Raw genomic sequence first — 21443 nt, 5'->3', positions numbered from 1 at the left:
TCAGTGAGTGTTTGAAGTGGAAAACCTTCCTGCTGGGTAGGAGAAACCCCAAGGTTATGGCCAGTGAGGCTTCTCAGATGGAGCTCAGTAGCTCACTGAGTGTTTGGCTACTACTTGTCAAATTTAGGTGGGGCTGAATTAGACCTTCAGCAAGCTTATCCTATCACAGGGACAGCTGAGGTTGGAAGGGGCCTTTGGAGGTCATCTGCCCAAGTGTTTGCTCAGAGCTGGGGAGCTTTGAAACATCCCCAGTGGGCACTAAGAGGTGGATCAGCGTTGTTGGGGTTGAGCAAGTGTGTTCAAATACTAGTGGCATTCTTCTACTCTTCTCCACTCTGACTCCAGGCTGGCTGTAGGAATGTGTCCTGTGCCCAGCAACAGACCTGTCACAGATCTCCTCTGAAGATTACATTTGGGAAAGGGTTTTTTTAGGTTTGGGTGGGGGTTTCTTGGCTTAAAAAAAAGGCCTTGTCAGATCTGTCAGCATCACTATTTCCCTGCTCTGTCACTTTGGTCTGACTCAGCAGCACAAGTCCTGATTTAGACATGTGAGTCCCTGCAGTGACTCAGCTTGGAGGCTTTAATCAGCTGCTAAAATAAAAATAAATAAATATCTGAAGCAAATGCTGTTTGTAATGCAGAGAAATTGGACCAGTGTCATCTGGAAAGAAGTGAGGTTGAGTTTGGGATCCAGTAACATGAAGAAGCTATTAGAATCTTGGCATGGCAGATATGACCTTGGGATTATAGACTTCTGGTTGAACTGCTGTAGTTCAGCTTTTGCAGAGGTGTTTGCAGGATTTGAGCCTTCCAAATCAAACTTCCACACTGGTCCTTCCTTTTTTCTTAAGTGGTAAATACCTTAATTCCATCTATAAGGAAGACTGTGGCATCCTGTGCCAGTAATTCCTGTGTGACCTGCTCTAGATGGTCCTGCTCTGGCAGGGGGGTTGGACTGGATGATGTTTTGAGGTCCCTTCCAACCCTTAATACTCTGTGATTCTTTAGTTTGCCTGACAGCTGGAGGATTTTTTTTTTCCCCCTCAGCAAAGCCAACAAAACCTACTGCAGGACCCAAACTACTTCTGTATCCCGCAGGAGTTTCCTTTTGCACAAGGAATTGAAAAAGAATTATTCAGTTAAGCTTCATCCCAAAGTTTGATGGCTCCTTGTAGCTCTTGTTAAGAGGATTCTCAGCTCACAGAACACCTCAAGTCATTCCCAGCATGATTTTTTTTTTAGCTTCATAAAGCCTTGCTTTGGATTTAATGGACCAATTTTTATCAAGAATTTGATTCCAGAAGGGAATTTTGATTCCATGGGGACTTTTTGGTGGCAAAAATGCTTGGCATGCCAGGAAGCACCACTTCATAGTGGCTTTAAAATCTCACCTAGGTGATTTTTATTTCTCTGGGGAGGCTAAGGAAAAAGGGTGGAGGAGATGATTGGTTTCCTGGGAGCTTTTGGTGGAGTGAGTTTTGAGGATGTAGGCAATCAGTCTTCTAAAAAGTGATAAAAATGGGGTTATTGGGGAGGGGGATCTAATTCAACTCCTAACAACCTCACCTGTGCTTTGCAGTCCTGAGAGATCCATCAGTGGTGGGCTTGTGTGTGTGTGTGTGTGTGTGTTCAGTGTGGACTTCATGCTCTGAAATGACCTCAGCTCCTTGCAGGAACTTCCTGGTGCCTGGTTAATGGTGAGCAGAGTGACTTGTCTGGTACTGGCCTGTTGCTCACTCTGGCTCAGGCTGATGGAGCTGCATCTGAACTCATCTTGCTGTTTCCAGCCCTTGTTTGTAAGCTGGTCAGGTCGTGGCTTTACTGAATGGGATTTGGAGACTTCACTTGAGCCTATCACCCTCCACTGCCACTCAGGTGGCTAAGAAATAAAAGCTCCTGCCTCAGACACTTGACACTTGCTCCATTTTGGCCTTTCTGTCAAATTTTCCAGTTGCTGCTCTTTCCCTCAGGACAGCAGAGTCTCTCTGAGCCAGGACGAGCGAGTGGTTTGCTTTTTAGTGTGCCTTCCATCAACCTGATTCCTGAGGTGCTCCAGCACAAAGCTTTCCATAGCTGTGCTTTAATAAAGTCATCAAAGATGTACAAATGGATTTCAGGATTGGTCCTGCAGAGCCAGGCTTACCTGCTGCCAGATGCTTAGGATATAGAGACATAAATGCTAATCCTCAGATCTCCTCAGTGTGTCATGTTGGCAGGGAATTTAATCTCTGATTTAACATCTTGGGGCTGATAGCAGATCTGACTGGAGGTGCAGAGCTTGGATGCTCAGTAGGAGAAGCATTGAAATGCAAATGCTGCCACTTCTGTGGAGCTGCTGTGTATCAAGTTCACCAGTGCAGGGAGGTGCTTGGCTGCAAAAGGCACTGACTTGAACTCTCTGGGGTCAGGGGAGTCCTGGCACCAAAGAGGAGTCTTGTCCAAGCTGGGTCAGAACAGTGTCAAGTGGAATCAGCCTTGCAAGTCTAAGTTCACTGCTTCCTGGAGTGAGCTCAGTGAGGTTTTGGTGCAAAGAGCAGATCCTGAGGTGTTCTTCAGGCTTGGAAACGGGGTTACAGCTCCTGTGGATTTGTGGAAGTGGTCTGGAGAGGTGTTGGGCAGAGGTGGGTTGAAGGCTCTGCAGGCTCAGGGTTTTACACAGCACAAGCTTTTGCCATGTCAGTTCTTCCTTCTGCCCAGGGGATGGTGAATTGTGCTGAAGAGGTTGGGGTGTGGGTGATGCACCCTGAGCCCCTCTAACCCCAGGTCAGGAATGGTGATACAGTGCTGAGGAAGACACAGGGACTTCAGAGGGACTTCTGTGCCAGTTCTAATCGACCAGGGAAAAGAGTGGGCAGGGATTGAGTTGTTCTGGGATAATCCAAGGGGTGCTGAACTCCGAGGAAAACAGGTTCCTAGAAAAGTAGGATATCTGTGCAGCAGGGGTGGAGAATAAGCAAGGGCCTGCAGCCTAAGTAGCTGAACTGGCTTTTGCTGGATTTGGAAGAGCTCTGTTACTCTTTCCACTGGTGGAGGAGGTGCCTCATTCTAATTCTGTCCTAGATTTTGTTTTCCCTTTCTGTTCTAACAACATGTTCATGCTGTGCTGATGTTCCAGGAGAACAAGGACAAGCTCTGGCCCTTGCTGAACAATCCTGTGCTCCCACACAGGCATGATCCTGCACCTGGGCAGGCAGGCTTGAGCTTGGCTCATTGCCTCAGTAGCTCTGGGGGTGAAAACACGGAGGGACAACGCTGTGGTGTGTGGCCATGCCATCCAAATGTCTGCATATCCCTCTTGCATGGCAGTCAGCCTGTCCTCTTCCTGCAGCAGGTTGTTAGATGGGCTCCCAGCACTGCCCCAGGCACCTCTGCTTGGCTGCCTGCAGCTTTTCCCCCATCATGGAAAGAGAGACCTGTGCCTGCTGTGCCAGGAGGATGGCTGTGGGGGTGGCTTCTGGGGAAAGATAAGGGCTGAGCAGGCTGCAGGCACTGCCAGAAGGGTTTATCTGGTGTGCAGTCTGTTTGGTGTGGTCTCAGGGTGACAAAAGGGGAACTTGCAGCAGCCACAGGCTGCACAAATAGGTCTGCCTGAGCTGCTGTGGTGCAGAAGGAGAAAGCCTCATTGCCCTTGGAGTCCTGCAGCTAAGCTTGGAGCTGGGACAGCAGCAGAGGAGTTTTGTAATTGGAGGGTGTGAGCTGATCCTGTCATTTAAGGCAGGGCTTAGGTGGTTCTTGGAGAAGAAGGAGAAACTCTTCCTAGGAGAGGTGCAGCACAAGGTGCTGCCAGTAGGTCAATGTTCTGCAGGGGCTGAGCAGCAGCTGGAGTTGGAGAGCAGTTCAAGAATCTTGCTCCAGTTGTTTCTGCTGTCACTTGCCAGGTAAGAGCTTTTCTGTGAAAGCCAAACTTCTCAGAGAAAGGGGGTGTTGAGACACAGAGTGAAAAATCTGTGGCTTGAGTGTCTTCTGTGTAGTGCTCATCTATGAGCAGATGATTGCTGTCCCTGCTCTGACAGTTCAGCTTGCTCCAGATGCAGTGAGGTGGTGCTGTGTGTGTTCACACTGATAGAACTTGGCAGGCCGCAGCCTGACCTGCAGTGGTGCTGGATGAGCTGATGGTTTGCTGCTGAAACACTGCATGTGAAGATTTTCTACATGCCTGGCGTCCCACTGCCTGTCCTGTCTCATGTGTTTGGGCTTGCTGCAGTCTGTGGTGCCTACAGATCTGCTGAACTCGCCCTCAAGTCATAATCAGGCACTTGTGGTGTTCCATTGTCGTGGAAGAAATCAGTGGTTTCATGTTGGTAGATTGTAGATGGTAGATGATAGAGGTGATAAAAGTTATTGGTGCTCCTCTTCCTTTGCTCTGCCCTAATGAGGCCACATCTGGAGTATTGTGTTCAGTTCTGGGCTCCCCAGTTCAAGAGACAGAGAACTGCTGGAAAGAGTCCAGCGGAGGCTCCAAAGATGCTGAGGGGCCTGAGGCATCCCTGAGGAGGAAAGGCTGAGAGCTGTGGGGGTGTTGAACCTGGAGAAGAGCAGCCCCAGAGGAGATCTATTCAGTGCTCAGCAAGAGCTAAAGGATGGGGCCAGACTCTCCAACAGGACAAGAGGCAGTGTGCACAAAGTGGAACTCAAGAACAGGAGGAGAAATTTCTTTGGTGTGAGGGTGCTGGAGCCCTGGAGAAGGCTGCCCAGAGAGGTTGTGGAGAGATTGCAAACCTGCCTGGACATAATCATGGGTGACCCTGGGACCTCAAGAGGTCCCTTCCAGCCCCCCACTGTGCTGGGATTCTGTTACATCATCTGAAGAGATAAAGATGGGTGAGAGAAGATGGGACAGAAGTGCCAGAGCAGCTGCTGCACAGAGGTGTGCTGTCACACAGCCCAGGTGACAAATCACTGCTGAGGGGCTGCTTGCATCTTTGGCCTTTCCCTGCACTCTAGCAGGGCTCTGCAGGCACTGGCAAGGCAAGGCCTTGAACTACAAAGTTCTGGGTGTGCTCTGAGCCCTCACAGATGGCTAAGAGTCTCTGGTTGCATTCAGACAGGCAGAGCAGGGTCCAGCCTGTGCCCAGCTGTGTGAGGTTGTGCCAGTTTGAATGCATCTGAGCTGTCATGTGGCACTTGGCTGTTTGTATGACTCCTGGCTGGTAATCCTGTGTGTGGCATTGAGTCACTTAGCTGGTTTTTTGTTTTTTGTTTTTTTTTTCCCTCCTTCATTTTCTTAATTACCTTTTAATTGGAGACTTTGCTTTCCAAAGAGAGGTAAATTTGACCTTGTTAGGGATTCTCTTGTGATCTTCAGAATGAAGGTAGCAATTCTTTTTGTGTGGCTGGATCAGCTGTTGGTGTGGCAATCTGAATGCACATCACTGGTAGCTAAATACATTTTGCTCAGACAAAATCTCTTTGTAGGTGACACCTTGCTCCTGGAGGATCAGATCTTAACCCCCTAAAGCCTTTAGATTCTTTGAAAGTCTTCTGAATGAGCTGCTTTTCAGTTAATAATAAAATTCTTCCCTCCATTCTTGGCCTACAGTGCTGCTGGGAAGAGGGATGGAGAAGTGAGAGAGCAGTTGCATGGTTCCTGTGATCTTCAGTCTCTGCTGTTCTTTGCCATGTAAATGGTCAAATACCTTTTAAAGGAGGCCAGCTTGTCCTCTGAAGCTCTGAGGAATCAACTCAGGAAGACAATTCATGGTTTAATCCAGACTTCCCAGTGCAGCTGGCAGCAAGGTGTAGTCCAACAGCCCTGCTCAGTGTTGTAAGTAGGTTTCTCAGTTTGGTTTTATTGAGAATAGACCTTAACAATATGGGGGACTTAGAAAAGGGACTAAAAGTAAACTTCTGTAAGGCTCAAGCTCTTGCAAGACATTCTCTAATTTGTTTGCTTTAACCCTGCAATCAATTTTGAGGCAATTACAGCTCTTCCTTACTGGGCCCAGTATGATGTGGAGCCTTTTGCTTACAGCTTCTGGCCACTTACAGTGCCCTAAGCACCTTACTGGGAGAAACTTTCTAAGCTGGCCCTGGAATACTGCTTTTACTGGTGAGAAGTTGTACTTGGTGTTTTCTTTTTAGCCTCAGAAGTGCCAGCAAACTTGCAACCCATTGTGCTGCACCCCTTCAAGCTTGGTGTTGTCTCTGGGTGCAAGCTGTTGGTTGCTGAGCTTCCAAACTTCTCCCAGCTCTGGACAACTTGAGGGCAGGGCTGTTGGCTGGGGACAGCATCTCTGTTACAGTGGCAATGACCTGAGGAGCTCAGAGGCTGGTGGGATTTGCCTTTACTTGTTGCTCTTCAGAAGAATGTCCTCTTGATGGGGTGTGGAGGAGAATGCCCTCTTAGAAAGCAGATGAAGTCAGAGGCTGACTTCACAGGCTCACAGATTGCATTGGGTTGCAAGGGAGGGACCCTCAAAGGCCAACTTGTCCAAACCCCCTGCAGTCAGCAGGGACACCCCCAACTAGATCAGTCTGCCCAGGGCCACATCAAGTCTGACTTCTTCACAATGCTTGGTGATTTTTTTGGGAAATCATAGAATTGAAAGTATTTACTTTCCTCTCCTGTTTTAAATACAATTTTCCGGTTGTTTCCTCTTTCAGCAGCAATACAATGTTGGATATGTGTATGTTGTGTATTTATTTTTTTTCTTGGTTTGGCTGTGGGCTTTCCTAGTAGGAGGGCAGTAAGAGTCTGAGTCGTCTCCAGCTGATCTTGGGAGGGCTTCAGGGTGGCTGGAGGCAGATGATAAGCCAGACTTCAACTTTCTGTAAGCAGTTGGCTGAGGAGTGCTTAGCTTGAAAGAGGAGAGGGATAAGCAGATAGTGCTGCAGAGGCCACTTCTTCCACCTGCCTTTAACAGCTGGAGGTAAACAAAGATATTGGTGTGCAGCAAACTTGTGGAGAAGGGTAGGTTATTCTCAGGTTTAAGTGCCATTGTTTATCACAGTTCCTTCCTGTCCTGAGAGAGGCACAGATGTTAATCAAAATCAGTTGTCTCACAAGTGGGAGAAAGGGAGTGTTTGGACTGTGGCAAGGAGGAGCCAGCATGGTCAGAGCAGTGGGTTACAGCTGGATGCAGCTGAGGAATCTGTATCCTTTTGTACTCAGGTCACTGCATGGCCCTGATTGCCTTTAACTGTGCCAATTAGTGGTGTGTCACTTCCCTGACTGGGAGGCAAAGCCACAAGTAATCAAGTTTCAAGTAGAGATGAAACAGCAAAATAAGTGGGCCAGGTACTGAACACTTGCAGTAGGCTGGTGGGACAGAGGTAGCCTGCACAGATCTGCTGTTTGCAAGAGGGTTTGGTGTTCCTGTAAAAGCAAGGCCTTGGCTTGCTCTGAGTTCTGTTGGATTTTTGCCATGCAGCCACAGGGAACCTTTCAATCTGGGGAGAAAAAGCTGTCCATGTGTGGTTATGCCATGATCAGAGAATCACAGAATGGCCCAGGTTGGAAGGGACCTCAAAGATCATCTACTCCAAGCTCCCCACCATGGGCAGGGACACCTCTCAGCTAGACTGGGCTGCTCAAGGCCTCATCCAGCCTGGCCTTGAACACCCCCAGGGAGGGTGAAGAACCTCCCTGGGCAGCCTGTTCCAGAGCCTCACTGACCTAATACTCTTAACTCCCATGAGCCAAGGTCAGGATCACATTCAAACTGGAAGCTTCTATTCAGTGTTTGAGAACAACTCTTAACAAACCTCTTTGACTATTCCGTGCTGCTTCATGTGTGTGGACATGCTTGTGAGGAGTAGAATTGTTTTGGTTGGAAAAGACTTCTAAGTCCTAAGGTCCAGTCTAAGTCTGCTCTCCTTCACCTTCAAACCATTCCTCCTTGTCCTGTCTCTAGACACCCTCAGGAAAAGTCTCTCTGCAGCCTTCCTGTGGGATCCCTTCAGGTACTGGAAGGCAGCTCTAAGGTCCCCCTGGAGCCTTCTCCTCTCCAGGCTGAACACCCCCAGCTCCCTCAGCCTGTCCTCATAGCAGAGCTGCTCCAGCCCTTGGCTCATCTTTGTGGCTCTCCTCTGGACTCACTCCCAACAGCTCTGTGTCCTCCTCATGCTGGGGACGCCAGAACTGGCCAGAGTGTTGGAGGTGGTTAGACACTAGAACAGGCTGCTCAGGGAGGTTGTGGATGCCTCCTCCCTGCAAGTATTCAGCACCAGGCTGGATGAGGCCTTGAGCAACTAAGTCGAGACACATCCCTGCCCATGGCAGGTAGGTTGGAGTAGATATCTCTAGGGTAGGTCCCTTCCCAGTCTGAGCCCTTCTGTGATGATTCTTTGAAGGTCATCCACTCCAAGCATCAGCCCAACACCACCACTGCCATTAAACCACATCCCACAGTGCCACGTCCAGACCTTGCCTGAACGCCTTCAGGGATGGTGACTCCACCACCTCCCTGGGCTAAGAGTGAAAGAGCAGAGAGTGACAGGAAGCCTGAGCCAGACCTTTTCTCCTGACAGAAACCATGGCGAGCCCAGCCAAGGACAACTACCGAATGAAGAGCTACAAGAACAAAGCCCTGAACCCCGAGGAGATGCGGCGGAGGAGGGAGGAGGAAGGGATTCAGCTGCGCAAACAGAAACGAGAGCAACAGGTAACTGTCACCTTGGGTAGCTTGTGTGCAGCCTTAACACAGCCAGGATGGTGCTGCTGCCAAACTGGGAGCTTCAAGGATCTGTGCATTAAGGTTTGTTGGCAGTCCTCTTGCTATTGATTTCCCACAGCTCCCTCCTTGTTCTAACCAGGATCTTGCTTTTCTCTCTTTGTACCTAGTACTCCAAGAGCTCTCCAGAACTTGGGGGTGCTGGAGGTCTCTGTTCACAGATCCTTGCTTATAAAGGGGTTTGATTGTTTGGGTTTTTTTCCTTGATTTTTTTTTTTTTTTTGTTACTATTTATTGAAGGAGGTTGTTTCCCCAAAGCAGGAAGAGCAAGTGTGGGCTGCACATAGTTAATTCTGAGCTGGTTTGGTTTTTATTGGCTTGGAGGTCCATAAACAGTAAGAGGTGACTCCCAGGTGATGTATGTGGCTCAGACTAGATGTAAATGAGACACTGACAGAGCAAACCTCCCCAGTGTTCCTGACTTGTTGGGTCAAATTCTGCACTTGCCTGTGCCAGTGTCTCAGTGACTTGGGCATTTGCATATCTGAAGGCAAGACTTAGCCTGTTTTATTGGTGGGGTTTATATGCCAAGCTTGCCTTCAGTGTGCAGAGCTGTTATTAATGGCTGCTTCCCTCTCTTGGCTGCCTTCAGTCTAGCTGAAGGTTTGAGGAACAAGAATATCTAGTTGGGAAGACTGTTCTTCATTGCTTTCTAATAATGACTCCTTGTGTTTTTATTTCCTCCCCAGCTCTTCAAAAGAAGAAATGTGGAGCTGATCAATGAAGATGCCTCCATGTTTGATAGTCTCCTTGTGGATTCATATGTCAGTGCCACAACGTGTGGGGTAAGGTGCCTCTCCTGGTGTGGGAGCTGGGGGGAAGGTGCCTCTCCTGGTGTGGGAGCTGGGGGGAAGGTGCCTCTCCTGGTGTGGGAGCTGGGGGGAAGGTGCCTCTCCTGGTGTGGGAGCTGGGGGGAAGGTGCCTCTCCTGGTGTGGGAGCTGGGGGGAAGGTGCCTCTCCTGGTGTGGGAGCTGGGGGGAAGGTGCCTCTCCTGGTGTGGGAGCTGGGGGGAAGGTGCCTCTCCTGGTGTGGGAGCTGGGGGGAAGGTGCCTCTCCTGGTGTGGGAGCTGTGCATTCAGATGGATTTAGCTGCCTGGAGCTGACAAACCTCAATGGTTTTCATAGTTAGGGTTGGAAGGGACTTTAAAGATGATCCAGTTCCAACCCCCCTGTCATGGGCAGGGATGTTCCCACTAGACCAGGCTGCTGTTTTGTTTTTCTCACTGTTGAGAGTGTTGCAAGTGTTACTACAGTGAGCTGGAAAAGTCTACCAGGGAGTAAATAGCATGCTGGGATTTCAGACTAGGACTCTTTGACTTGCTAGCTAAGCAAGAAATCATGGCAGACTGTCACAACTGGGATGCTTTAAATAATCTTAGTGTGAAATGGAACCATTGTTGTGTCTCCTTTTCAGGAGGGAGTGATCACAAGAGAGATGGTAGAGATGCTTTTCTCAGATGACCCTGATCTACAGCTAGCAACCACTCAGAAATTCAGGAAGCTACTCTCCAAAGGTAAAAGTAACTCCTCTCATCCCTGCTGTAGGATCTGTCATAGGCTCTTCTTGTGTTTGTTGCATGCATATTGGTGTCCAGAAACTCAGCAGCTTTGAGCCTGGAGAGTATGGGGAGGGAGCCTGGAGAGTTGTCCTGCTGAGTTCAGTACACCTTGAGATCATTCAGTTAACATCTCCTGCATGTTACTCCCCTGCTTTAAGCTTCTGGACTGTTTTGACACTGCCTTGCTGTTTCAGAGCCCAACCCTCCAATAGATGAAGTGATAAACACTCAAGGAGTGGTGGACAGATTTGTTGAATTCCTGAAAAGAAGTGAAAATTGCACATTACAGGTAAAGGAGATTGTTCTGAATTCTTTGTCATGTAGCTTCACAGCTTTAGTAACCCCTGGGTGCTGACAGGGAAAAAGGATGCCCTGAACCCCCAGGATGCAAGTTAGATGATTGTATAGGGGGGAGAAAATGGAATTACAGATTGCCATGAATTAGATTCTTGGAAGAAGGCTGGCAGAAAGATCATGGTTCAGCTGCAGCAGAAGAGGGTTTGGCCTTCCTGTGTCTGATATGAGCTACTGGGGCCACAGTAAATGTCTGAGAGGAAATAAACCTCCATTATTGGGGACTTAAATACAGGCTAAGAGCCTGTAAGAAAGGGGTTAGGTAGTGCTGCTCCTGCCATGGGGCAGAGGGATGGCTTCTTGAGATTCCTTCCAGCTTGGTAATGATTAGAGGTATTCTGCAGGGATTAAAGATGCTTCCATACATGGAACTGGATCAGAGTGGATGACCACTTTCATCTGTCTTCCTGCCCCTCTGGCCTGAGGCCATTTATCACAGGGGCTTACTTTCAAGAAGAACTGAATGGAAATCTGGTTTTAACCCAAAGGATGAGAGGCAAAAGCAGAGAACTTGCTGCTCAGCCTCGCTTGAACTCAAGGCCTCTGTGGTGTCAGAGGAGAGTGGGCTAGAGCTGGCTGGTCTGCACTAGAGAGAACTTTCTACTCCAGATGAATTTATGCTCTGTGTGTCTTCACTTGCTGAAAAATGGTTGTGTTGGTGAAATGATGTGGTGTGAGTGACAGTGATGTCTTCACTTGCTGCTCCTTTGAGGAGCTCCCACCTCAGAGTAGGCATTTAGCAAATGGAGCTCTTTTTGCTGCTCAGGAAAAGGAAACGCTTTCCTCTGAGTATCGAAGTGTCCTGTGGCAATGTGCTTTATTTCTCTCTCAGCCTCTTCAGTAGGGGTTTACAGAGTTACAGCCAAACCTCAAATGGCAAATATTTTGTTAAATAAAGATTCTTTTATTTATTTGGGGTTTTTGTTGTCATTTCTGTGCTTGTTTCAGTTTGAAGCAGCATGGGCGCTGACGAACATCGCATCTGGGACTTCCCAACAAACAAAAATAGTGATTGAGGCTGGGGCAGTTCCTATATTTATAGAGCTGTTAAACTCTGACTTTGAGGATGTTCAAGAGCAGGTAAGCTTCATCTCTTGCTTTGGTCTTAGGGAGATAATAACAACAGTGGATTGCACACGATGAAAAGAGTGTTTAAAATGAGTGAGCAGACTGAAGTGCTGTTTGCTTGGAATTAAGGGGAAAATGCTTTCTTAGCACACTTAGCCTTTTCTTCCTCTGTTCAGAAACTGTGTGAATGCTAAAACTGTTGCTGTTTCCTTTCAGGCTGTCTGGGCATTGGGGAACATTGCTGGAGACAGCTCTGTGTGTAGAGATTATGTCCTTAACTGCGCTATCCTTCCTCCCTTGTTAATGTGAGTAGCCATGAATAATTGCCAGCACACTTCTTCAAGTCCCATTGTGCTACAGCAGAGCCATATCTGAGCTGGGTGAAGAGACTCCCCAGCCATGTGTGGTGATGTTCTCTGGGAATCAAACCATTGGTACCACATCACCTGGCAGTTCAGACAAGTATCTGATCAACAGAGTGGGACTTGGTAGCTAACATGCCTTCTCACAGCCCTTTACCCTGCTCTGAAGCTGCACTGGGTGCTCTTGCAGTGTGCTTGCCTTTCTGGAGTCCCAGGGCTTGCTGTTTCACTGTGTCCCTCCAGACGCCTGCTCTGTGTGCTTATGCTGTGGATTTCCAGTGCCTTGCCTTGAGTGGGCTCCTGTAGAACTGAGGAAAAGGAGCAGGTTTCTGAATCTTGCCTCTGCAGCTCTGAAGTGTGGTTGCACACCCACCAGAGAGGCAGGAGATGTCTGTCCAGGCCTGTTGCTCTCACTCCTCTGCAAACAGTTCATCTTTATCCTGGCAAACTGCTGCTTTGTCACAGGTGCCTTGGCTTGTAACACTGCTCCTCCTGCCAGCCCCCTGTCAGCAGTGACTGGAGCCCTCAGCCTTGAGGACTCACTGCCCTCACGCTTGAGAAGCAGCAACTTTGTGCCAGTTGGCCTCTAGTGAGGACCATCTAACCTCAGCCAGTGGTGTGAGTGTCTGCCTGGGCTGGATTTGAGCTTGGAACTGTCTTCAGCTGACTTGCCCTTCCTTCTGCAACTTGTCCAGTGTTGCTTTCCTGAGCCATGTCACCTGATGCTGTTAGGAGCAATCGCTGTTTAGGCTCACAAGTCATTGCATGTCACTTCTCTGCTTGCTTATTGAGAAGCTCCAGTGACAGCCAGCATGGCTTGAGCTGCAGCAAGTGGAATAGTGGTTTGAGTTCCTTTTTAAAGTCCTGTTAGTTTGTCTTTTGATTCCCTTGCTGGCTTCCACATCAAGGATTGTAATCCGTGGTGATTGTCTCTTCAGGCTCCTCACAAAGTCCACCAGGTTGACAATGACACGAAATGCAGTCTGGGCCTTGTCAAACCTGTGCAGGGGGAAGAGTCCACCACCTGAGTTTGATAAGGTGAGAAGAAAAGCCTTGCTGGCAGACAGCTGATAGGGAGACACCCAGCTGAGATGTGTCTCCACATCATTTTTGGCTGTTGGACTTCTGGGAGGGAACAGGGTGAGGTTCTTCCTGCTGAGGCTGATCTCATTGCTCAGCAGATGTGTTTGAGTGGTCAAATTTCTGCCAGCTTTTCTGCCCAGCTCAGCTGGCAGTTGAATCCCTCAAGGAAAGGCTGAGCCCAAGCTTCCCTGCAAGGTAGCAACACACTGTGGGCTTGTCTAAACCTTTTGTAACAAACTCTGGAATTCTGAGGCTGCTCAAATCCTGACTAAAAACTGGATTCTGAGACCTCTGAAGGCTACAAAACAACACTCCTGTATCTGGGAGCTTTCCCTTTTCCTGCTGTGCTGCTGGCAATAACAAAAGGTTATTGCTGGCCTTCAGGTGTCTCCTCCTCCTTTGGAAGAGCAAAAATGTTTTCAAATCAGTGTTTCACTTTTTGAAAGTGAAAGCTCACATGTCAGAGCTGGGAAGCTGTGGTGAGAGGTGGAATCTGAACTGAATGTGAGTGTGAAACCACTTAGAAGTGATTGAAGTGTTCAGAGGTGTAACTGCTGATGGTTGCTGCTCTGAACACTGAGCTCTTCAGGGGTTTTAAAAGTAAAAAAAAAAAAAAAAAAAAATGCAGTGCTCTTACTTAAGACCTGCAAGGAGCTTCCAGAGCAGAAGTGTGCACAGGTGCTGCTTGCTTCACAGTCTAGACTTGCTCCAAGAGGACGAGATGCAATTTCAGTTTAGCAATAAAGCTGTTGGGGTCAGTGTCACTCTGAGGTATGTGAACCAGCAAGGAAGCTGCTGCCTTTGGGGGAGGCAACTGTGGGCATCCAAGACTTTACCTTGCCAGGCAGCACAGCCCCGTGGTGTCTGCCTGCAAACCTGGTGGTGGTCCTCAGCAGACCCTGACTCAGCTTCTGGTGTTGTAGGTGTCTCCCTGCCTGCCAGTCCTGTCCAGATTGCTATTCAACAGTGACTCTGACTTGCTGGCAGATGCCTGCTGGGCTCTTTCCTACTTATCAGATGGTCCCAACGAGAAGATTCAAGCAGTGATTGACTCGGGAGTGTGCCGGCGACTGGTGGAGCTGTTGATGTGAGTCTCTTGTCTTGCTGCTTCAGCCCAGTGAGGCTGAGCAAGGGTTCAGATCCAAACCCAGGTTCAGGTGAGGGATACCTCAGCTGGCTTTGGAGGAGCTGAAGCAGGCTGAGAGCTGTAGTTGGCTGGTTTTGATTTGCCAGATGAGTAGTGCTGGGCTGCGTGTTCATTCTGTAGGCTAGGAAGGACTTGAGGTTGGACTGACAGAAGTGATCTGTGGCAAGGGAGAGGGCTGCAGAGTGTCTTCTGCTCTCAAACTTCAAATATACCCAGGGCAGCCTTCAGAGGCCATCAAAGAATCTGATCTTTATGCTAGGAGATGGAATTCTAAGTAAATAATGCAGATGAGAGAGTGGAAAGAGACTCTTCTGAGTCTCCCAGTGCATCCCAGTGCATGTGATCTATTTTTATTCTATTTTTCTTTTACTTTTGAGTTTAATTTTTGTCCTTGCACCATTTTTCCTGCAGGCACAACGACTACAAAGTGGCCTCCCCAGCTCTGCGAGCTGTGGGCAACATTGTGACAGGAGATGACATCCAGACCCAGGTGAGGGGGAGCTGGGCTTGTGTGGTAGGGAAATGATAGGAAAATCATTCAGGAATACCAGGGAAAGGCCTGATCCTGGTGACCTCTTTTCTGCTTTCTTTCTCTGAAGGTGATTCTGAACTGCTCAGCCCTGCCTTGCCTCCTTCATTTATTAAGTAGTCCCAAGGAGTCAATCAGGAAAGAAGCTTGTTGGACCATATCAAACATCACAGCAGGAAACAGAGCACAAATACAGGTACAGCCTTCTCCACCCCACCTCTAATGATCCCAAATTCCAAGCTCAGCACTAAGGAGCTGCAGCTCTTTTGCACAGCTGACACTTAGAGGCTGGATTTGGTCACATCTCTTACTCTGCAGTAATTTGGAGCTCTGCTGCTCCCAGCCATCTGCTAAGCAGGGGCTAAAAAAAAAAAAATCAGAGCTTGTTAATTGTACCAACAGACTGGCCTGGAATGAGTCCCACAGGCTGGGTTCTTGGAAAACTGGGGAGGGGAAATCTTCTAAAGTTCAGCAAGGGCAAGTGTAGGGTCCTGCACCTGGGCAGGAATAATCCCCTGCACCAGGACAGGTGAGAGGTGACCTGCTGGGAAGCAGCTCTGAGGAGAAGGACCTGGGACTGGTAGGGGACAAGAAGTTGTCTGTGAGCCAGCAGTGTGCCCTCATGGCCAAGAAGGCAAATGGTCTCTTGGGGGCATTAAGAGTGTGGCCAGCAGGTCAAGGGAGCTTCTCCTGCCCCTCTGCTCTGCCCTAGTGAGGTCACATCTGGAATATTGTATCCAGTTTTGGGCTTACCAATTCAGGACAAGGAACTACTGGAGAGAGTCCAGTGGAGGCTCCAAAGATGCTGAGTGGGCTGGAACATCTCTGTGAGGGGAAGAGGCTGAGAGCCCTGGAGGTGCTTAGTGTGGAAAAGAAAAGGGATCTGGTCAATGCTGATCAATAGCTAAAGGGTGGAGGTGATGGGGCTGGGCTCTTCTCAGTAGTGCCCAGGGAACAGGACAAAGAGGCACTGGGCACAAACTGGAACCCAGGAGGTTCCATCTGAACAGGAGGAGAAACTTCATTGCTGTGAGGGTGCTGGAGGCCTGGAGCAGGCTGCCCAGAGAGGTTGTGGAGTCTCCTTCCCTGGACAGCTTCCAACCCCCCCTGGCCATTGTGATCCTGAGCAAGCTGCTAGGGGTGCCTTGCTTTAGCAGGAGGGTTGGATTGGGTGCTCTCCAGAGGTCCCTTCCAACCCCACCATGCCAGGATTCTGTGAAGAGGAGGAGAGATACAGCCCCTATTTCTCCATGCTGAATTAGAGATACCCCTTTTGAAATGCAGGAGTTTTAATTATCCTTTCCATGACCTACATTCAAAGGCAGCTCAGTGCTGAAAGCCTTCCTGCAGCACCAGGAACAGGGATTGTCACTCTGCTGGTTATGGAATTGAATATCTCCTGTTAATAGGATTTGGCTGAGGAATGGCTGAAGGGTACAGCTTGAAAAGTTCAGCAGTGAACAATGGAGGTAGAGGTTTCTTTCATGTGCTTAACAGCCTTTTAGAAACCAATTCAAACTTTCTTTTCTTTTTTTTTTTAATTTCTTTCTTTCCTTGCTCTCTCCCCCCAGGCAGTCATAGATGCAAACATTTTCCCAGTGCTGATTGAAATCTTGCAGAAGGCAGAATTCCGCACGAGGAAAGAGGCAGCCTGGGCCATCACAAATGCAACCTCAGGAGGAACTCCTGAGCAGATCAGGTACTCCCTGGGCCTCCCTCCTTGGCAGGGGAAATCTGAATGTTTGGTGGCTTTGCTGCTTGTCTTGCAGCTCCAGAATTTGGAGGACCTCTGGGAGAAGAGTACCTGAGCCACAGGCAGAGGTGTAGCTGGGATGCAAATTGTTGCTTCCTTCTGGAACAAGCTCTGCACCATGAGGGTAGTGGAATGCTGGAACAGGTTGCCCACAGAGGTGGTTGGGGCTCCATCCCTGGAGATATTCCAAGTGAGGCTCAAGAGGGCTCTGGGCAACCTGATCTAGTTAAGAATACCCTTGCTTACTGCAGGGGGGGTTGGACTAGGTGAACTCTGGAGGTCCCTTCCAACCCAGACCATTCTGTGATCAGGATAGGATGGTCCAAACTACTTCCTTCCTTCCCCTTTAGGTAGCTGATGTCCAAGCTGAGTGACAACTTAAATTCCAGCATGGAGTTGATTTTTGAGTTCCACCTGGATTTCAAAGGGAGTTAGGTTTAAAAAAGGAGGTGTCTGTGTGCAAATAAAGTGGATAAAATGAGCCGGGCAGGCAGGAAACATTTTAAAAGGAACTTCTTGTGTTTTAGTTTGACCTCTTGGGAGGGGAGGGAAATCAAAAGTGATGCTTGCTAGCTGCTGAGCATGTGTGTTGGTGGTGTTCTCTCTTCAGGTACTTGGTAAACTTGGGTTGTATCAAGCCTCTTTGTGACCTGCTGACTGTTATGGACTCTAAGATCGTTCAGGTGGCATTGAACGGGCTGGAGAACATCCTGAGGCTTGGGGAACAGGAGGCCAACCAGAGTGGGACAGGCATCAACCCTTACTGCAGCCTGATTGAGGAGGCCTACGGTAGGTTGTGGCTGGTGGCTTGGTGCTGCTCTCTTGAACAGCACAGGATGTGTTAAAAGGAGTCTGCTAGTTTGGTTGGCCAGAGGGCAAGAGAGAGGATTCTGCCCCTTTGCTCTGCTGACACCCCACCTCAAATACTGCATCCAGTTCTGGTGTCCCCAGCAGAAGGAGCTGGAGGCCAAGCTGGTAATTGTGGCTTGCATCAGTTGGGAGCAATCAGAAATAAGCTGAGTAAAAAGTGACACTTCTGAGGGGCTGGAACTAGATGGTCTTTAAGGTCCCTCCCAGCCCAAAACATTCTGATTCTAATCTTAGTCCAAGATTGCTCTAACTGTACTCAGATATGCAGTGGAAATCCAGAGGGATTCAGCTTTTCCCAGAGAGACTTAATTTGGTGGTTTCTCTTTTTTTTTTTTTTTTTTTTTTTTTCTGTCCTGCTCTTAATGCTTTGAGGAGCAGTTCCTATTTTGGTCTAAAACTCCCTGTGTACTGCCAGTGTCTGATTTGCCCTCTCACTGACTGTGTTACACTTTGTGTCCTGATTCTCCCAGTAAGAACAATTCTTGAAATTCTTGTGCTTGGATGTTTTCTCTTCAGCAGTGGATTTAATTAGGGCAGCTAAAAGCCCTCTGCTACCCTTCTGGAAGCTACTGGGATGGGCTCTGCTTCCTTCCCTTAGCTACCCTCTGAGCCCTCGAGCTGTTCATAGGCAGTTGTTGTCCTTTCACTGCAGGGAGCACATCTGCTCTGCTTGTGTCAGCTAAAGCAACTACTGGAAGCTAAAGCAACTACTGGAAGCTAAAGCAGCTACTGGAAAGACTTCAGTGCTGCCTGGTCCAGCTGGAATCCCCAAGCAGCCCTGGAATCATTTGGTTTAGTCATCAATGCTGCTCACAAAGTGCAGCTCGAACAGACAGAGGCCTGGCAGTGAACAGGGGCAGGGTTGGAGCATGGATGTGGGACAGTGAATAGCAGCATCTCCCTATTTCATCCCATTCCACTCTTCTTTTTTTTTTTCCTTCCAAGGTTTGGATAAGATAGAGTTCCTACAGAGCCACGAGAACCAAGAGATCTACCAGAAGGCCTTTGACCTGATCGAGCACTACTTTGGCGTAGAAGACGACTCTGCTTTAGCACCCCAGGTAGATGACAACCAGCAGCAATTCATCTTCCAGCAACCTGAAGCTCCCATGGAAGGTTTCCAGCTATAATGTGCCTGGAGTGGCTGAAAAAAAAAAAAAAAGAACCCAACAACAACAAACCAACAACTACTAAACCACCAGAAACTTGCTGGGAAGGAACTGGGAGCAGCTGATGATTCCATCCCCTCCTTGCAAATGGAAGGCTAAACACCCACTCCAGCTGTTAGGAAAGAAATCTTCCTTCAAACAACTAGAAGCAGTGCTTTGTCCTCACAGAGAGAAGGAGATGTTCTTCCACTTTCTTCTTATTTCAGTGTTTTGTTTTGGTTTTGTTTCTCTTTTTTTTTTTTTTTTTTTTTTTGCTGCTGCATACATGTCTTTAAAGCAGGCATCTGGGTGGAGGAAGGACACTTGAGGTAACAGATTTGCACCTCTTGGGTTGGTTTATATTTTATTTTCTTGGTGGTGATCTCTCCCAAATGTCTCACTTCTTACCTCTGGTACTTTTTAATCGAGGTGGCAGCATTGGGTTGGGTAAGAACACAAATAGAAAAGAAGCAATTCTGACAACAATAATTCTGGAAGCCTGGGTTTGATCTATTTTTGACCTATTTAATAATAATTATTTCTTTTTTTTTTTTTTTTTTTTTTTTGCACAAGTTACTCTTTATTAAAGACTCTCATTTTGCCAAGAGCCAAGTTTTTAACCCTGGCTTTTCTACAGCCCTCCTTCAGTGGACAGTCCTGTTGAACTTGGGCCAAGTTCCCCTGAAATATACTGTAAATGGACAAAGAAATTGGGAAGTTCTCCCACTCCTGGGAAGGTTTATATTTTTTTTCGGGGGGGGGAAAGCTTCTTCCCTTTGTTTAGATTTTTTTTCTTTGGGGGGGGGGTGGGTGGGTCGGTTTTGATTTTCTTTCTTTCTTTTGGAAGAATTGGTAGTGATATTTACAAAGAAAAAAAAAAGGCACCAAGACTCCCTCCCCCCCCAAAGATGCTAACTCTCAAGAAGGGGGGTGGGATGCTTGGGTGGGTTTTGAAACAGGAAGCACAGCTGCCCTTGCACAGGCTTTGTTTGCATCATTGCTACTGACCGAAGTCATGGAACTGTTGAAATGGTGAAAAACTCAACTTCATCTTTACTTGAAACATTGGTTTTTCTTTTTTTTTTCTCCCCCATCAGAACCTGTTTTGAGTTCTAGGGGTGGTTGTGTTTTGGGTTTGGGTTTGGGTTTGGTTTTTTTTTTTTTCTTCTTTTTTTTTTTTTTTTCTGGGTTGGGGTGGATCATTTCTGGGTTGGGAAGAGGAGGAGGAGGAGGAAACAGCTCCACTCTCGCTCCACAAGCGGCGTTGCGTGCGGTGTTCACTTCGGTAGCATCAGGCCTGACTTTTTCAGGTCCCACCTCCTGCTCACAGTTGGATCTCCATTGTACATTTTACTGAGAAAAGAAAAAGGCAAAAAAAAAAAAAAAAAGAGGTCAAATCTCTGTATTTTTTATATTATATATAGGTAGATATTTGTCTAATTGGGCTTCAGAGAGGAAAAAAAAAATTCTATATGAAATTTCTGTAATTTATGTAAATAGAGCAGTGTGAGGCAGGCAGGCCTGGAAATGATGGCCCCAGCTCCCTTTACTGGTTGTCCTGCTTCTCTTCCTCTGTTCACTCACGTACTGTATCAGCAAGCATAGAGTTGTCTTAAAACTCCTCTGCCAGGGTTGAGTTAATTTAGCCAGCAGTTCATTAAACAGAAGCCGACACGCTAGGCTCTGGAGAACAAAAAAAAAAAAACACTTCTGGGGTGTGGGGGGAGAGCCTTGGCCACCACTCTGGGGTGAGAAGCAAAGTGTGGTGATCACCCAGTGGCCTGAGCTCTGGTTTGAACCCAATGAATTGTGAAATGAATAAACTCCATCTGTGCAGTTGAGGTGTGGCTGTGGTGGGAGTCTCTGAGGGGCGGTGGGGACAGCAGCTGGGTGCGGAGGTGGGTGAAGCAGGGGGGAGGTGGCTGGAGCAGCTTCTCTTGGGTGGGGGGGCCCTGGTGTGAGTCTGTCTTTCAGGGGTGAGGGGAAGACTCAGTGGTGCTTCTGCCTCAGCTTGGGCTTCCCTGCACTGGAAATAAGCTCCTCCCTGGGAAGGGAGGGGCAGGAGGGGGCTGTGTAGAGTAGGCTGGGAGCTGTATGCCCCATTGCCATGTGTGCTTGAGGTATGCACCAAGGGTGTTGATCCACACCTGGCTGAAGGTGACCCAGGTGGCCAAGAGGCCAGCATCCTGGGCTGGATCAGCAATGGGGTCCCACTGTACCACACCTCAAATACTGGGTTCAGTTTTGGGTCCCTCACACCAAGAATGGAGGGGCTGGGGCAGGTCCAGAGAATGTTAGCAAAGTTGGGGAAGAGGCTGGAGAACAGGGCTGGGCAGGAGCAGCTGAGCCAAGTGGGACTGCGCAGTCGGCAGAAGAGAAGGCTGAAAGGAGACTTAACTGCTCTCTACAACTCCCTGAAAGGAGATTGGAGCCAGGTGGGGGTTGGTCTTCTCCCAAGAAACAAATGATAGAATGAAAGGAAATGTACCTGAGGAGGTTTAGGTTGGGCATTAGAAGAAAATCCTTCCCTAAAAGGATTCTCAACCCTCAGAGTCTCCAGGAAAACAAAGGAAAATAAAAAAAACAAAGTCTTGCTCACTCTTTGAAATGCAATCAGGCCTGAGGCCTGGCCTTTAAAATGGGAACCACAAGGTGGTTGACTCCCTGCGCCTGGAGGTGTTTAGAAGAGGCAGAGACGTGGTGCTGAGGGACATGGTTTAGCCCCAGCCGTGGCAGTGTTAGAGACTGGTTGGACTCAACGATCTTGAACGGCTTTGACAAGCAAAGTGGTTCTGAGTCTATGCCAGCAGCTGTAGTGCCCATGTCGGCCCCGCGCAGAGCACGCCGGGAGCTGTAGTCCCCGTGGCGCCCCCTGCGCAGAGCATGCCGGGAGCTGTA

General features: G+C 48.5%; 1 protein-coding gene across 3 annotated transcripts; it reads left to right on the top strand.

Annotated features, from left to right (window-relative positions):
- Positions 1-3805: 3805 nt before the first annotated feature.
- Positions 3806-18771, top strand: KPNA6 (karyopherin subunit alpha 6). Of its 3 annotated transcripts, XM_054395364.1 has the most exons (15): positions 3849-3878; positions 5540-5764; positions 8470-8603; positions 9362-9457; positions 10087-10186; positions 10426-10520; positions 11534-11665; positions 11870-11958; positions 12954-13053; positions 14022-14185; positions 14657-14735; positions 14845-14970; positions 16346-16473; positions 17138-17316; positions 18343-18771. In XM_054395364.1, exons 3-15 carry the CDS (start codon positions 8475-8477, stop codon positions 18525-18527), a joined length of 1602 nt encoding a protein of 533 aa, XP_054251339.1. In that variant the 5' UTR covers positions 3849-3878; positions 5540-5764; positions 8470-8474; the 3' UTR covers positions 18528-18771. The 3 variants fall into 3 exon arrangements, with proteins under 3 accessions (XP_054251340.1, XP_054251339.1, XP_054251341.1); XM_054395365.1 differs by lacking the exon at positions 5540-5764 and having other exon boundaries at positions 3806-3878; XM_054395366.1 differs by lacking the exons at positions 14657-14735; positions 14845-14970; positions 16346-16473; positions 17138-17316; positions 18343-18771 and having other exon boundaries at positions 14022-14189.
- Positions 18772-21443: the final 2672 nt, after the last annotated feature.

This window comes from Indicator indicator, chromosome 33 (assembly GCF_027791375.1).
Source record: "Indicator indicator isolate 239-I01 chromosome 33, UM_Iind_1.1, whole genome shotgun sequence".
NCBI classification, from domain to species: domain Eukaryota; kingdom Metazoa; phylum Chordata; class Aves; order Piciformes; family Indicatoridae; genus Indicator; species Indicator indicator.
This window is presented reverse-complemented; position numbering and strand designations above follow the sequence as displayed.